General features: G+C 40.1%; 1 protein-coding gene across 2 annotated transcripts in view; it reads right to left on the bottom strand.

Moving 5' to 3' along the window:
- The window catches only part of STK38L (serine/threonine kinase 38 like), an 83,561-nt gene that overhangs the window by 65,206 nt on the left and 2,919 nt on the right, over positions 1 to 15,436 (bottom strand). Inside the window, exon 1 of one of the 2 annotated variants that reach the window (XM_030322032.1) lies at positions 12,674 to 12,785. The exons of the other annotated variant lie outside the window; for it this stretch is intronic. Coding sequence (XP_030177892.1) covers position 12,674 — 1 coding nt within the window. The 5' untranslated portion in view covers positions 12,675 to 12,785. Of the gene's footprint in view, positions 1 to 12,673; positions 12,786 to 15,436 lie in introns of those variants that run through there. 2 annotated transcript variants of the gene reach the window in all.

Here is a 15,436-nt window from a genome sequence, read left to right as displayed (position 1 = left end):
CTGTACAGTGTTAAAGAAATGGTACAATGGTACTTGGATGTCTGCTTCATACCCTAGCATACAGGCATCTGTACAGACTCTTGGCTGATGAGGAGGCAGACCTTGCAAAAACTGAAAAATGAATGTTTTACACAGAGAAATTGCTGCTGCTGTCGCTAAGAAAAGCTAGCTTTACTGACTGCTTCTGAGCACAACGCTAAACACACTGAAGGTCATATACACCATATGTTAATATATGCAGGCTCTTGGGGCGCCTTGGTGGCTCAGTCAGTTAACTGTCTGACATCGGCTCAGTTAACCATCTGACATCATCTCCCAGTTGGAGCCCCACATCGGTCTCTGTGCTGACAAGCTCGGAGCCTGGGGCCTGCTTCAGATTCTGTGTCTCTCCCTCTCTCGCTCTCTCTCTGCCCTTCCCCCACTCACACTCACTCTCTCTCTCTGAAAAAATGAACATTAAAAAAATTAATAAAAAATACATGCAGGCTCTTAAAACCATGTCTGTCAAATAGCAAACCCGACATAAAAGCTTATCATCATCTTCATGTCACTTTATTCTGAGAAGAGGATAAATACATTATGAAGCAGGCATTACTTTACCGTAGCTCCCATCCTCCCCATTTTACAGATACGAAATTAAGTCTAGAAGACTGAAGTAATTTCATTCGTTCCAGGCCACAGAGCTAAGTGTTAGATAGATGCAAAGCTTTTTCTAATCACTAGGTGATTTTTCCCCCTATTTTATTGAGATATCATTGACATACATGACTGTAAGTTTGAGGTATACAGCGTGATGGAGTGACTTACATATGTAGTGAAATGATCACTGTTACTGGTTTTGTTAGCATTCATCATCTCCTACAGATACGATAAATAGAAAAAGCAAAAGAAGAAAACGTTTTTCTCCTTGTGATGAGAACTCTTAGGACTCACTCTTCAGCAAGGTTCCTACATAGCATACGGCAGTGTTAGCTGTGGTTGTCATGGTGGACATTCATTCCATCCCTAGTACCTGCTTAGCTTGTGACCGGAAGTTTGTACCTTTGACCAGCTTTCCCCTGTCCTCCCTGCTCCCCTCGACTCCGGTAAGCACAAGTCTGAACGCTTTTTCTATTAGTCTGTTTTGTTTTGTTGTAGATTCCATATGTAAGTGAGATCACATATATTTGTCTTTCTCTATCTAGCTTATTTCATTTAGCATAACAATATTCAGGTCCATCTATATTGTTGTAAATGGTAGGATTTCCTCATTTTTAAAAATGGCTGAATATTCCAGCGTGTGTGTGTATATACATATACACATACACAATTTCTCTATCCATTCATCCAACAGTGGGTGCTTTGGTTGTTTCCCTGTCTTGACTACTGTAAATAATGCTGCTATGAACATGGGGGTGCAGACAACTTTGAGTTCGTGTTCTTTCTCCTTTGGATATATTCCCAGAAGTCACTATGTAATTTTGATTCACTGATCAAGTGACTTAAGCTTAACATTGAAGAAAAGGTAGAAAAACTTCAGATATTCTTGTAACTAAGAAAGAAGCTGGTTATACTCTGAAAAAAAAAAAAATGACAATAATGAGAAAAGTCTAGCAAATTATTTGTTGCAAAAAAACAAACAGGAAGGGTGTTAACAACAATGTGGTGTCAGGTCCCTGCAAACACATACCCCAAATATGGGTATTAAAGAAAGAGAACTGACGTTTTAAAAAGTCCTTTAATGGGGCGCCTGGGTGGCGCAGTCGGTTAAGCGTCCGACTTCAGCCAGGTCACGATCTCGAGGTCCGTGAGTTCGAGCCCCGCGTCGGGCTCTGGGCTGATGGCTCAGAGCCTGGAGCCTGTTTCCGATTCTGTGTCTCCCTCTCTCTCTGCCCCTCCCCCGTTCATGCTCTGTCTCTCTCTGTCCCAAAAATAAATAAACGTTGAAAAAAAAAAAATTTTTTAAAAAAAAAAAAGTCCTTTAATGTTTATTTATTTTTGAGATAGAGAGAGACAGAGCACCAGCCGGGGAAGGACAGGGAGACAGAGAGGGAGACACAGAACCCAAAACAGGCTCCAGGCTCTAAGCTGTCAGCACAGAGCCCAACACGGGGCTCAAACTCATGAACTGCGAGATCATGACCTAAACCAAAGTCGAATGCTTAACCAACTGAGCTACCTAGGCGCCCCAAGAGAACTGAAATTTCACAAATAAGTATATATGATACGGTTAAGGATCACTGAGTCTGATGTGATAGGACTCTGAACTGAACTAGAGCAATGGTGGAAAGGTAGAACATAAAGAATTGCTGATTTGGAATATTCTAGAGACTAAAGCTGACACAGAAGTAAACTGAGTTTTAATGGGGACTGCAACTTTTGAGACATCTGCTAGAATTCTTCGACAGCTAAAAATCACTGCATCTGATAAATGCCTGGCTAAGCCTCCCATCTCTCAAGTAAGGAAAGAAACCTTCTGGATATGAATGTGACCATGGCAAGTAATTAGCTGATTAAATGGAAGTACTGGGAAATCTGACAGCAATTTTGAAGTTTGTGATGATGACTGGGAATGGGAATGTGGGACATTAGAGGACGCAAGTTACAGACAGTTCCCAGAAAAGTAACTCTTGTCTGAGACTCTAAAGGGAAGATGCATAATATGTTTCAGGAAGCTCTCAAGAACACAACTCTAGTTAAACCAGCTTTGAGTAATATTTACTGAGTATCCACCATGGGCCAGGTGCTGTTCTTGGCAGGAGGGACACAGGTAACATAAAATCCCTGCCTTTATGGAGCTTACATTCTAGTTGGGGAGGGGATAGAAAGTGCAGGAGTTGAGAGAGGCATTAAAATTTTAAATAAGGTCATCAGGAAAGGTTCCGTAGAGAAAGAAGTTTGAATGAGGTGGGAAAAAAGTGATTTCAAAACGTGGGGGAAGAGGGTACCACACAGGGAACAGTCAATGCAAAGGCCCTGAGGCAGGAGTGTGTCTATAAGAAACAGCAAGGAGATTAGCATGGCAAGAACAGAGCGAGTGAGCAGCAGTGGTTAAGAAAAAATGTTCAGAGAGGTAAGAGGTGGTGCAACACACAGGACTTGCAGACGCCATAAGGACTTTGGATTACTCCTGAATTACACGTATAAGAACCCACACTCATTGGGTCCTGTTACACTGAATGCCTATGTGAAATATCTGTGTTTTATTAGGTGTTGTGAGGAAAACACAAAGGAAGCAGAAATCATGATTATTCCCCCAGAGACAGTATCCATTTTAAGCTCTATTTAAATTATAAATTCAAAATGAATTTAAAAGAATAAGGAAAATGTTCTAGATCTATTCAGGACGTGATAAAGTACCAGGTTGAAACTCCTAGGTTTTAGAGTAAAAATTCCTAAAGTTACATCACTAAAAGTAGCCAAGAAAGAAGGGTGAGAGAGAGAGAATGAATTAAAGAAAGAGAATGAGTCAGGAAAACATGGGGGAGAAAGGTGTAACCAAACAGTATTGCCCCTATTCATCCTAGTTGTGTAGGAAAAAAGTAAAACTTGAAATGATTTCGTAGAAGAAAATAGAGCTCTGGTTTGTAGAGTGGAAAGGGTATGAACGACAGAGAAAGAGGGCAGATTCTGGAAAGACTGGTTGCACAAAGAGCTCTCCAATGAACTTAGTTTTCGAAGACACGAAGAAGAGACATACACAACATGGATGCCTATGAAAGAAACGCAAGATGGTATCAGGAAGTCAAATGTCCACAATGAGTGAACTTAAGAAAACCATTAAAGGGCTACAAAAGGGGCTTCTGAATTTCTGTCTAGAAGGGAAAATGTGCAATAGGGCTGGGTAAGTTTGTTAAGGTAAATGGTGTAGTTAATTATATATAACAGGAAAAAAAAAGAAAAGAAAAACCACTTCTGTTTTGCTCTTTTAAAATATTACACTTGCACAGCACTTTACAGTTTACATATTTCTATTTTATGACATCCTTGCTGGGGAAGCACAACCCCTGTGTTATAGAGAACTCCCAGTCAGATAGATGCACACCCATCAGCCACCACTCAGGCTCTGCCTCTCTTCACAGTGGGGTGGGGAACAAAGGCCAAAAGTAGATGCCCAAGGAGGGAGCTAAAGCCCAGGACACAGAAGGCCATCAGAGAGCCACCCGCATGCCCTGCAAATCTTCTGACTTGGCCAGCTGATCAGTTTGCGAATCATGGACCCATGGATGAACGCGGCCAAGTGCTCTAAGTACTCTGACGAACAAATGAAGACCAGAGAGCTGTGCTGAAGCTACCCAATCTTTCAAAATGAGGAAAGAACATGAACATTACAAAAGAACATAGATGTTACAAAACATTACAAAACACTAACTGTTGTGCTTATCATCCATCCTGAGGAAAATTCTAGAACAGATAATAAGGCAGATGGCTTTTGAACAAAGATGGGTGATCACTAAACTCAGCATGGAATCAGGAGGAACAAGTCTTGCCAATCAACTTTATTTCTTTTGCTGGCAAATCCACAGGACAAATCATCTCTGTGACTTCAGAAAGGACTGAACAAGCCCCACTCTCCAGTTCTTTTTAGGGGGAGGGAGGAAGGGAGAAAGATGAAGACAAATGGGCTGAATGTCTACAACCAATTAAGCAACAAAATTCAGAGTGCTCATAGATAAGTTCTGCAAGACTCGCTGAGCTTAGCCAATTATATTATCTGGATATATTAACTCGATAAAGTCCTATCCTTATCAAATGTATCCTTCTCAAAATCCTTATCCCAAACTGGAATCTGGAGACAATAGTCAAAAAGGGGACAGCAGATTCAGAACCCAAAACATTTTTAGTAGAAGGTTAACTTTACAAAGGAAATTTAATGGAGAAAAGGTAAAGAATTATATTTGGATTAAAAAAAAAATCTAATGCTATGCATAAATTGTGACAAACTCTCATAGGCATAAAGAACTAAAAATATTTGTTGAACAAAGCTTGACATCAATTAAAAAATGTGAAATGGCTAGGGGCGCCTGGGTGGCGCAGTCGGTTAAGCGTCCGACTTCAGCCAGGTCACGATCTCGCGGTCCGTGAGTTCGAGCCCCGCGTCGGGCTCTGGGCTGATGGCTCAGAGCCTGGAGCCTGTTTCCGATTCTGTGTCTCCCTCTCTCTCTGCCCCTCCCCCGTTCATGCTCTGTCTCTCTCTGTCTCAAAAATAAAAAAAAATAAAAAAAAAAAAAAAATGTGAAATGGCCACCCCAAAATGTATGCAGTCTCAATCTCAGGCTGAGCTAATGGACATAAAGGGTCAGGAACAAGGAAGGTGAAAATCATACTGTACCCTGTATTGGTCAGCTCATACCTGGAGAAGTTTTCAAGACTTGGCAATCAATGCCTTATAGTCAGCACACAGGGACAAAGCAAATGCCCACAGAATTTGAAAATTAAATCATCCCTCTGGGAGTAATATCAGCATGAATCAAATAGAGTGGTAGAATTTAGCTATCTACATAAGTAATTCCAAGAAAATGTGTGACTGAAAATATTTAGAAACACAAGTCCAATCAAAAGCAAACAGGGTATAGTTTCTAGGAGGCAGGATTAGAATGTGAATTAGGAAAGCTGAAACCTTGTCAATTTTGTTTACTTCTGGCGAAAGAAACTGTGTTAGCAGAACACTGTTACATTAATCTGGGGGAGAAAAAGCAGGAGTTTGACCTGCAATATTTTGCCTGCCTTTCCATCGCACTGTTGGAGGCTGAAATGCACCGCCCACAATCAGATCAGCGCTGGGCAGGGGCATCCTTATAAAAAAAAAAAGAGGCTCCATTAGGCTCTCATGGCTTAGTGATGCTTCCCATGAAGACTGTCCTTGTGGGTGACAGAATGATGACCAAATGATGCAAGCTTCCATTCTACTCAGTTATCTTAATAGGTTAATTTAGTTGCCATTCTTGTGTTTATATCAGTCTCCTGGTCACTTGCTAAATGTAAGTAAATTTCCCTAATCCTCATTATTTCTGGACACACACAAAACAATTGGGATTTATAGAGCTAGAAAAGTCTACACCTTAAATATTAAATATTCTAGAAAGAGATGGACAGTGGAGTCCCGAGCTCAGAAGAAGTCTGAACAAGATGTACAGATTTGGAAGCTATCATCACAGAGTGGTCACTGAAGATACCAGAGTATGTGAGATCATCCAGATCCCACAGCATGTGGAAGGAGAAGAAAAGAACAGGGGACAGAAGGCTGGAGAACACCAGTCACTGAAGGGAATGAAATTTAGGTGTTCTGCCTTTAGCAAGGAACTAAACTATGTGGACAAAGACTAACCATCCACTTCCCAGAGACTAGAGGGAACACATACAGTTAAGAACCCAACTAGATGACCTATACAGCATCTTTCAGCTCTGAAAAATGAGTCAAAGACTTTCAACTCCATCCAGTATTCCTCACAGTCCGAGAAATAACTCTTTGTCACATTACAGAAAAACTAAAATTATACCCAATTTTATTCTTTGACTTTGTTAGCCAATGGTAGGGAAATGTTTTGAAGAATTAAAGCCTCTTGTTTTCTGACAGCAAAGCATACTTGGTTTACCTGTAGAGGAGACTACAGGCTCTAGAAAATAGGTTCTTACCCTATTTTTCCTTCTGTGGGACCTGTTATATGAGTAGTATGAAAATGCAGTTTTACCCAACCACATTCTTGCTTACTCTTCCCTTCCTGCCACCTCTGCCTGACTAGGGCTAGCCGTAATCTGTGGATTTAAATCTTAAAAGCTATACTACATTTCAGAAAAGTACCTGTAACATTCACTAATATTTAAAATCTGCTATGGGGCGCCTGGGTGGCGCAGTCGGTTAAGCGTCCGACTTCAGCCAGGTCACGATCTCGCGGTCCGTGAGTTCGAGCCCCGCGTCAGGCTCTGGGCTGATGGCTCGGAACCTGGAGCCTGTTTCCGATTCTGTGTCTCCCTCTCTCTGCCCCTCCCCCGTTCATGCTCTGTCTCTCTCTGTCCCAAAAATAAATAAAAACGTTGAAAAAAAAAATTTTTTAAATCTGCTGGTTTCTGTTACCCTTTCCATTCAATTCTAAAAACAGAGGCACAGGTATATACACACATTTTGAAAATCCAGAAATATTTGATGAAAACAAACTGTCATTTTTGTCATAACAATACACCCGGTGTATTTGCAAACATGACTACTTGCAGTTCAACTTAATCTTACAATATGGCACCTGTCCCACTAAGTGGCACCTTAGTAACTGCTGTTACAGGTATTTGACCCTTTAACCATAGGCACCTTTTCTCCACCCCCTATCCTATGCCTCCCTCAACACTCTGTAACCCTTCTTTTTCTTTTCCTGTTCTTGTCCTTAATTTCCTCTTGGTAGTGCCCATAAACTTTTATTACCACCAATGGCACTAACGCTAACACAGCTGCTAAGCCCCGACCTAGAAATACAATGGATATAATTCTTTTTTTTTTTTAAGTTTATTTATTTAGTGTGTGTGTGTGTGTGTGTGTGTGTGTGTGAGAGAGAGAGAGAGAGAGAGAGAGAGAGAGAGCGCGCACACAAGCAGGGGAGGGGCAGAGAGAGGGAGGGACAGAGAATCCAAAGTGGGCTCAGTGCTGACAGCAGAGAGGCCAATGCGGGGCTCGAACTCATGAACCGTGAGATCATGACCTGAGCCAAAGTTAGACGCTTAACCAACTGAGCCACCCAAGTGGCCCACAATGGACATAATTCTAATGAACTTTTTGGTTGTCCTTCTAAAACAACTTCTATATTCTGTTTTAGTGACCAATCCACAGGACAGAAAGAACAAATGGCTGTAGGAAATAAACATGTAAAAAAGAAACCTGGAGTGCTTCCTAACTCCCGCTGTCTGATACAGACTATGTTTGCATAGTTCGGAATCGTGATTTGCAGGGGCAGGTTTCTGAATGACCAGAAAAGGTGGGAGAGGGGCACACTAGACTCCATGTTTCATACCAGTTGAAGTTTAGAGTCATGCTAAGTTACTAAAATATAGTAAGGGTCAGAGTAGACAAGATGGAAAAAAAAAAAAAAATCAAGTCTAAAACCAGAACAAAAGGACTTTAGCACTAGGTATCACAGTTCTGGGAAAATTTCACGGGTTCCATAAAACTTTATGGGAAAGGTAAATAATTAGGTTCCTACCACAATCTGCTCCCTTGAGTCCAGTACTCTTGAAGCTACCCTTTGATGCTGCAGTTTTCTTTATATGACACCCCCAGTGGCTCTAGGCATTCATCAGAGAAAAGGTCTTCAGTGCACGGCTTCCTCCCTTTATCTCTCTGGCTATTGTTAGCAATTGTTTCTGTTTAATTTCACAAAATGGAAGGAGAGAGACAATTTATCACCAATTTAGCACCGCCAGTATACCTGCAGGCTAGGAATGGGAAGCAGAGCAGACAGATGCCTTCCACTAGGCTTAAGAGGCAACAGAAATACTTCCTTACAAAAGCTCAGTGTGCAGGGGCTGGGCAAAATAAATATTAAAAAAAAAAAAAACATGGCAAATAAAAAGCTATTTTATTAAGACAAGTCCATTTATCCTATCCATCTTCACGTCCCAACACTAAAATAACCCAGGTTTTTGTGGCTCTCTAAACAGTCTCTTAGATCTCTATGCTATCATGTCCTCCTGCTGCTTGCTGGCCTGAAAAACTCCTACTCAGCCTTCGAGTTTAAGCTCACACATTACCACCTCCCTGGAAGGTTGCTTTGATTCTCCCAAATAGGTGCTCCTTTCCCTTAGATGCTCCTCCTACTGCTCCCTCATCACAGCAGCTATGTGCTATTGCAATTATTTCTATACCTGGGAGTGTGGCTCTCTAGCTCCCTGCCTGCTGTCTGAGGGAGCACCATGTCTTTCTATTACTGTATCTCCTGGTACATGACATGACATGTACCCCCACAGGTAATTCACAGCAAAAGAACTCCCTAGGTCTCAAGTTGGAGGGGCAACACCCATCCATCCAATTCTCCCTTTTCCAAACCCACCTCGTTTAGAACTTCATTATCTATCTCTGGGGCACCTGGGTGGCTCAGTCGGTTAAGTGTCCAACTCTTGATTTAAGCTCAGGTCAGGATCTCACAGTTCATGGGATTGAGCCCTGTGTCAGGCTCTGTGCTGACAGCTCAGAGTCTGCTTGGAATTCTCTCTCTCCCTCTCTCTCTGCCCCTCCCCTGCTCATGCTGTCTCTCTCAAAATAAATAAATAAACTTTAAAAAAAAGGACTTTACCATCTATCTCCTAGATTAGTCTCTTCAAAACAAAAACACAAATTAAAAAAATACATATGCATGCCTACATTCATTTCAGTACTATTTATGATAGCGAAGAAATGGAAGCAACCTAAGTATCCATCAACAGATGAATGGATAATGAAGATGTCATATATTTATACAATGGAATATTACTCAGCCATAAAAAAGGATGAGATCAGGCCATTTGTGACATGGATGTACCTAGAGGGCATTATGCTAAGTGAAATAGGTCAGATTTAGGAAGAGAAATACTATAAAATTTCATTCACATGTGGAATCTAAAAAACAAAACAAATGAATAAACAAAAAGCAGAATCGGGCTTATAAATACAGAGAAGAGGGGCGCCTGGGTGGCGCAGTCGGTTAAGCGTCCGACTTCAGCCAGGTCACGATCTCGCGGTCCGTGAGTTCGAGCCCCGCGTCGGGCTCTGGGCTGATGGCTCAGAGCCTGGAGCCTGCTTCCGATTCTGTGTCTCCCTCTCTCTCTGCCCCTCCCCCGTTCATGCTCTGTCTCTCTCTGTCCCAAAAATAAATAAACGTTGAAAAAAAAATTAAAAAAAAAAAAATAAATACAGAGAAGAAACTGATGGTTGCCAGAGAGGGGGAGGGAGTTGGGCAAAACGGGTAAAGAGGAGTAGAAGGTACAGGCTTCCAGTTATGGAATGAATAAGTCATGAGGATGAAACACACAGCATGGGGAATAGAGACACCGTAATAGCGTCGTATGGTGACAGATGGTAGCTACACTTGCGGCAAGCATAACACATAGGGAACTTGAATCACTGTCGTACACCTGAAACTAATGTGACACTCACTGTGCGTCAACTACACTCAAATCAAAAAACATTAAATTAATAAAAATAGGTTAATCTCATCATTGGTCCCTCATTTCTGGTCCCTCTTCCCTTGAATCCATTCCAAATACACTATTGCCACTATAATGTTACTAAAGTGTGGCTTTAATTAAATGTACCAGGTTGAGCAGTTGATGATGCAGAGAATAAAAAGCTGAAAAACACCTGTTCTCTAAGCTCCATGGGCTCAAATCCAACAAGGCAGAGAGAGAAGTAAATAATTAACATACAATTTATCAGCTGTTATAGAGATATATCCAACTCATGCTAATCCCTCTACCTGGCCTGTCCTTCACTCTTAAATAGCCAATTCGTATTTCACTTTACACAGGAAGACTTCCTAATCTCTGCAGCCAGAAGCCATCCCTCCTTCCTCTGCTCCCACAGTGCCCTGTCACTCACTTATCACTTTCTGTTTGAATTACAGTTATTTGTACCCACACATTATGTCTCTTACTGGATTGAACCTTTCTAAGTGGAAGTGCAACACATTTTACTCGTCTCTATTTCGCCATGGTACCTAACACAGGGCCCTGCAAATAGCTGATAAATGTTGAATTATGATGATTAACCTCACTAAAACATTATGAGTCTGCGATTCCTTTAGGATTTGCCAATATTAAGAACATCAGTGGGTCAAATATATGCAATGCAGGACTGACATTTTTCCACTCTAGCCACAAAAATAGAAAAAGTCTATTCTGTTTGGCTAGATAATAGTGGACATATGGAAAATATCCTCAACCAGATTTGAAAGATGTGTCCAAATGAAATGTATCTCTTGTAAAAACACAACAAAAGGCAATTCCCTAGTACTATAAACCAGGCCACCAGCCTCTGCTGACAAATACAAAAAAAAAAAAAAAAAAAAACTATGAAGGGCAAACATGATGCGGTGTGTCCACACTGGGGCCAACTCAATGGGCAGATGCTTCACTAAGGAAAAAAATCCACACTTTAGTCCAAATCAAATTTAATAAAATGAGATACTGGCACAAGATAAAATTTCAAAGATGGATCATTGAATAAGTTCTCTGATCTTCCAAAGAAGTTGAGTATATGTAGCTTATCCATTCTTTAAAGTTTACATACAATTTCCTACAATAGTGACACTATAAGACACCTCCTCAAGCCCTGGTTAGGATCTCCATTGAAATTTTGTCTGTACTCCCTCTACCCCATTCCTTCACGAAGATTATGCAACCACTGTATGCAGCATGAGGTAGGCAGAAATTTGACCATCCTTCACCTGAATCACAAGAATGGAGGACGTTTAACATTTCATGATTTAAAATGCAGAACTAAAATTCCAACTTCTCAGTTTTGACCAAAAAGGAAGCTCAAATCTCAAAACCTTAATACCCTTTAAGAAAATGCCGTGCTGTAATGATAGTTATTTGCTCTTAATTTGCTTGAATGAAGTCAGAACATTTGATTATGTCATCTATTTCAGCATTAAAATTGCTGAGGACAGGGGCGCCTGGGTGGCTCAGTCGGTTGAGCAGCCAACTTCGGCTCGGGTCATGATCTCGCAGTCCGTGAGTTCAAGCCCCGCATCAGGCTCTGTGCTGACAGCTCAGAGCCTGCAGCCTGTTTCAGATTCTGTGTCTCCCTCTCTCTGGCCCTCCCCCGTTCATGCTCTGTCTCTCTCTGTCTCAAAAATAAATAAACATTAAAAAAAATTTTTTTTAATAAAAAAAAATTGCTGAGGACAAGAACTGCATCTCAACCAATTGTGCACGGTCCTTAGGAAACTGCCTGCAGCACCTTTTTTTTTTTTTTTTTCAGCACCTTTTAATCTAAAGACCTGAGTTAAAGTTTGCCAGGAGGATTAAGAAAAAGTGGGGGGGGGGGGATGCTTTAAGAAACTCTAAAGCACAATACAAATATAATGTGCAACAAGCATTATTCTTACAATAAGCTCCCTCCAAGAGCAAGTCCCCTTCTACAGGAAATCTGAATACAGCTGATGTATTTCTGTATACTCTTCCCAAAAGAATTTGTGTGACATGCAAAACTGTAAATAACTACTTAAAAAGGGAGGAAGTGAAGGGAAGAAAGAAAACTCAGGTGGGACTAGAAGAAGGAAGTAAATTAAACGGCAGGGGAGAAGTTTATTAGATAAAATAAAGCAAACAGGAGAAAAGTAAACTGGAACTTAGGGATCAATTTCTAACTCCATCACTTACTATCTACCCACATGAATCTGGTCACTTCACCTCCATAGACTCCAGTTTCCTCACGTGTAAGCAGAAATAATAACTCATAGGGTTGCTGCAGGGATTAAATGAGATAATATTTACATAAAATACTTAGCATTATGTCTTGTACATAGTAAGTGATAAGTGACTAATTGTTGATAAAATTATTATTAGACCCGTATACTGATTGGTGACATTCAGGAAGAGAAAAGAGCCAAGAATACGTCAGAAGGGAAGATGATATACAGAGAGCTCAGTCTATAAATTCTTGCTGGGAGACAAAGTTTGAGAAACATACATTACACAAAGCATTTTTCATATTAAATTACAAATTACATACTGTGTCTCCAGGATTGCTGAAGAGTCTAGAGAACTGTAGCCAAAATCTCGAAGTCATAAAAGTAGAATAGCAGTGACTGTATGGAGGGAGAGCAGGACAGACCCCACCCCGCCGCTAAAAAAAATAAATAAAAATAAAAAAGTGCTTACTGATGTGTACAGAAGCCTGCTTCCAAACTTTCAATTTTTTTAACTTTTCCTAGACAGAATGAAACTTAGGTTCCATAGCAAACGTACACCAACTCTACTGGCCAAAATTAGATGGTATTAACAACCGTGCACAGTCATTTAGGCTTCCATTATTTGCTCTTTAGTCTGGGGAAGTTGTATTTGTGATGGATTTTAGGTGTTAAGTATTTTTAACTCCATCATACTCAGTAATTGCAAAAACAGTGAAAATGTTTCAAAATTAGGAATCAAATTTAGAGACAGCAAATCATTGTAAAAAGTAAGAAAACAGTGGATGCTGCCTGTGTAATGGGATCAGACTTATTGGCTGTAATATGTGAAAAGTCTATACCCATGGAATCAATAAGAATCAGCAGAAGACAAGGAAAACAAGAAACCCTGCATGGGGTGGCCAGAGAATTAACATCACTTTGGGTTGTCAACTGGTCTAGTGTTAATTCAGGAGAAGGCAAGGAGTTTAACAATTTAAAAGCTAAGCATAGTACAAGTACTATCATAAAACTGCTAAAGTTCGAGGCCTGTCAGTGTGAATGGTCAGCTCACTATATGACCTGTCACTGCTAACCTCTTCCCTAAGGCCTGTGCAGATCATCTAAGAGGGAGGCTGCCTGTCTCAGTAAATTTTCAATGTAGACAAAACTAGTCTATTAGGGAAAAGACGGCCAAAAAATTCTACCAGCAAGGAGGTGAGAGTATATCTGGTTTCCCTTTGAGGGACCAACTCACAGTCCTTTTTACTAAAAATAACCTTTCAAAACCAAATCTGTACTTAGCGAAACTTTTAACTTTGTTTTTTTTTTTTGGGGGGGGGGCAACAAAGCATAGTTGTCTTATAAGTATCTGCATGAAATTATGGGCTGAAGATCCTAAAAATGTTGTCAATCAGGCAGTGATAAATGGAAATAATATTTCATCACTATTAATTTAAGCTATGTATATATATGTATATATGTACGTATATATGTGTGTGTATATATATGTTTTGTCTAATTGTAATAATAAAAGTATATGAGCTTTAAATCTTGGCTTTAGTTCTGCTACTTCTGTTAGGTTTTAAGCTCACCAAACCATGAATTATCCTACTGTGGAGGTTTTCTACAATCTACCCAAATCAAACAAGGAGAGAACACTTACTATACTCAATCACAGAAAATGTGCCTCTGGAACTCTATTAGGAATTTGGTCAATCAGGACACAGACAAAGGAGCTGAAGTGTCTGCATTTCGGTAGACAGTACCCCTACCACTGCCAAGATATACTTTTTATCCTAACCTTTAAACCCAGTTGAGTTTACTGTGATCCCAATACTTAGATAACCAATAACAAATGTGAACTATTCTTGCAACTTCATTAATAAAATCATTTGGACTATTCATTCAACAAAGAAGCATTTCTTGAGTAGGCCTATACTAGGCACAATGCATTTGTATGGCACCTTTTATTTTACAATCCCAAAGAGCTTTCAAAGTTGCCCTAACATAAAGTATCAGTGATTGAACATCTCTCATTTTATTTTATTTTTTCAATTTCTTTTAATGTTTATTTATTTTTGAGAGAGACAGAGACAGAATGCGAGTGGGTTAGGGGCAGAGAGAGAGGGAGACACAGAGTCTGAAGCAGGTTCCAGGCTCTGAGCTGTCAGCACAGAGCCTGACGTGGGGCTCGAACCCACAAGCTATGGGATCATGGCCTGAGCCAAAGTCGGACGCTCAACCAACTGAGCCACCCAGGTGCCCCGAACATCTCTCATTTTATACATGTACAACACTCTATTCAAAACCGTGCTTCATGGGGCACCTGGCTTGCTCAGTCGGTAAAGCGTGTAATTCTTATCTTGGGGTTGAGTTGGAGCCCTGCATTTTGTATAAAGATCACCTAAAAGTAAAATCTTAAAAACAAAACAAAACAAAACAAACAAACAAAAAACCTGATTCAGGAATAATACATTGAGCTGTTGGTGGAAATAAAAACTCAAGGGGCTGAGACAATCAATCATTAACTAAATTCCAACTTCCCAATTCAATCCAAAATGACCCAGTGCCAAGTGATTTTTTAAAATTACAAGCCACAATATACAATGATTCAAACATTCCATTAGGGAAAGGAGTTAATATAGTTACAATTTCCCATTCCTAAATCCTTATGGGTATGCTACTAGGTAATAAGTCAAATTTATCAAAAGTCCCACTCAGTGGTTATATTTAATTTGCATACACTTGAGTAACTTCTTGAAATGGATTACCTAACTTTCCAAAAATAACTTATTTACCTGGGTTTTCTTTATTTTGAAGCTTTCTAGGTCTTTCTAGAAAATTGAGTCCTAAATTTATGTGTCAGTGAAATGCATTTGCCAAAATCAATTTTTTGAAACAGACCTGAGAAAGACCATCAAGAATGGAAGAGAAAATAAGGATAGTGAGTAAGCACAGGGACAGGTATAAACCAGAATTCTTGACTTGGAACCCTTGTTCTATGATTTTCTAGTTAGCTGGTTAACTAGCTAGTTAACTCAGTTACTCTGTCTGCAAAATGGAAATAATAAAAAATACCTACTCCATATGGTTGTTACAGGGAT

The sequence above is a fragment of the Lynx canadensis genome, chromosome B4, assembly GCF_007474595.2.
Source record: "Lynx canadensis isolate LIC74 chromosome B4, mLynCan4.pri.v2, whole genome shotgun sequence".
NCBI classification, from domain to species: domain Eukaryota; kingdom Metazoa; phylum Chordata; class Mammalia; order Carnivora; family Felidae; genus Lynx; species Lynx canadensis.
The sequence above is the reverse complement of the archived record's forward strand: the minus strand, read 5'-3'. Positions and strand labels throughout refer to the sequence as shown.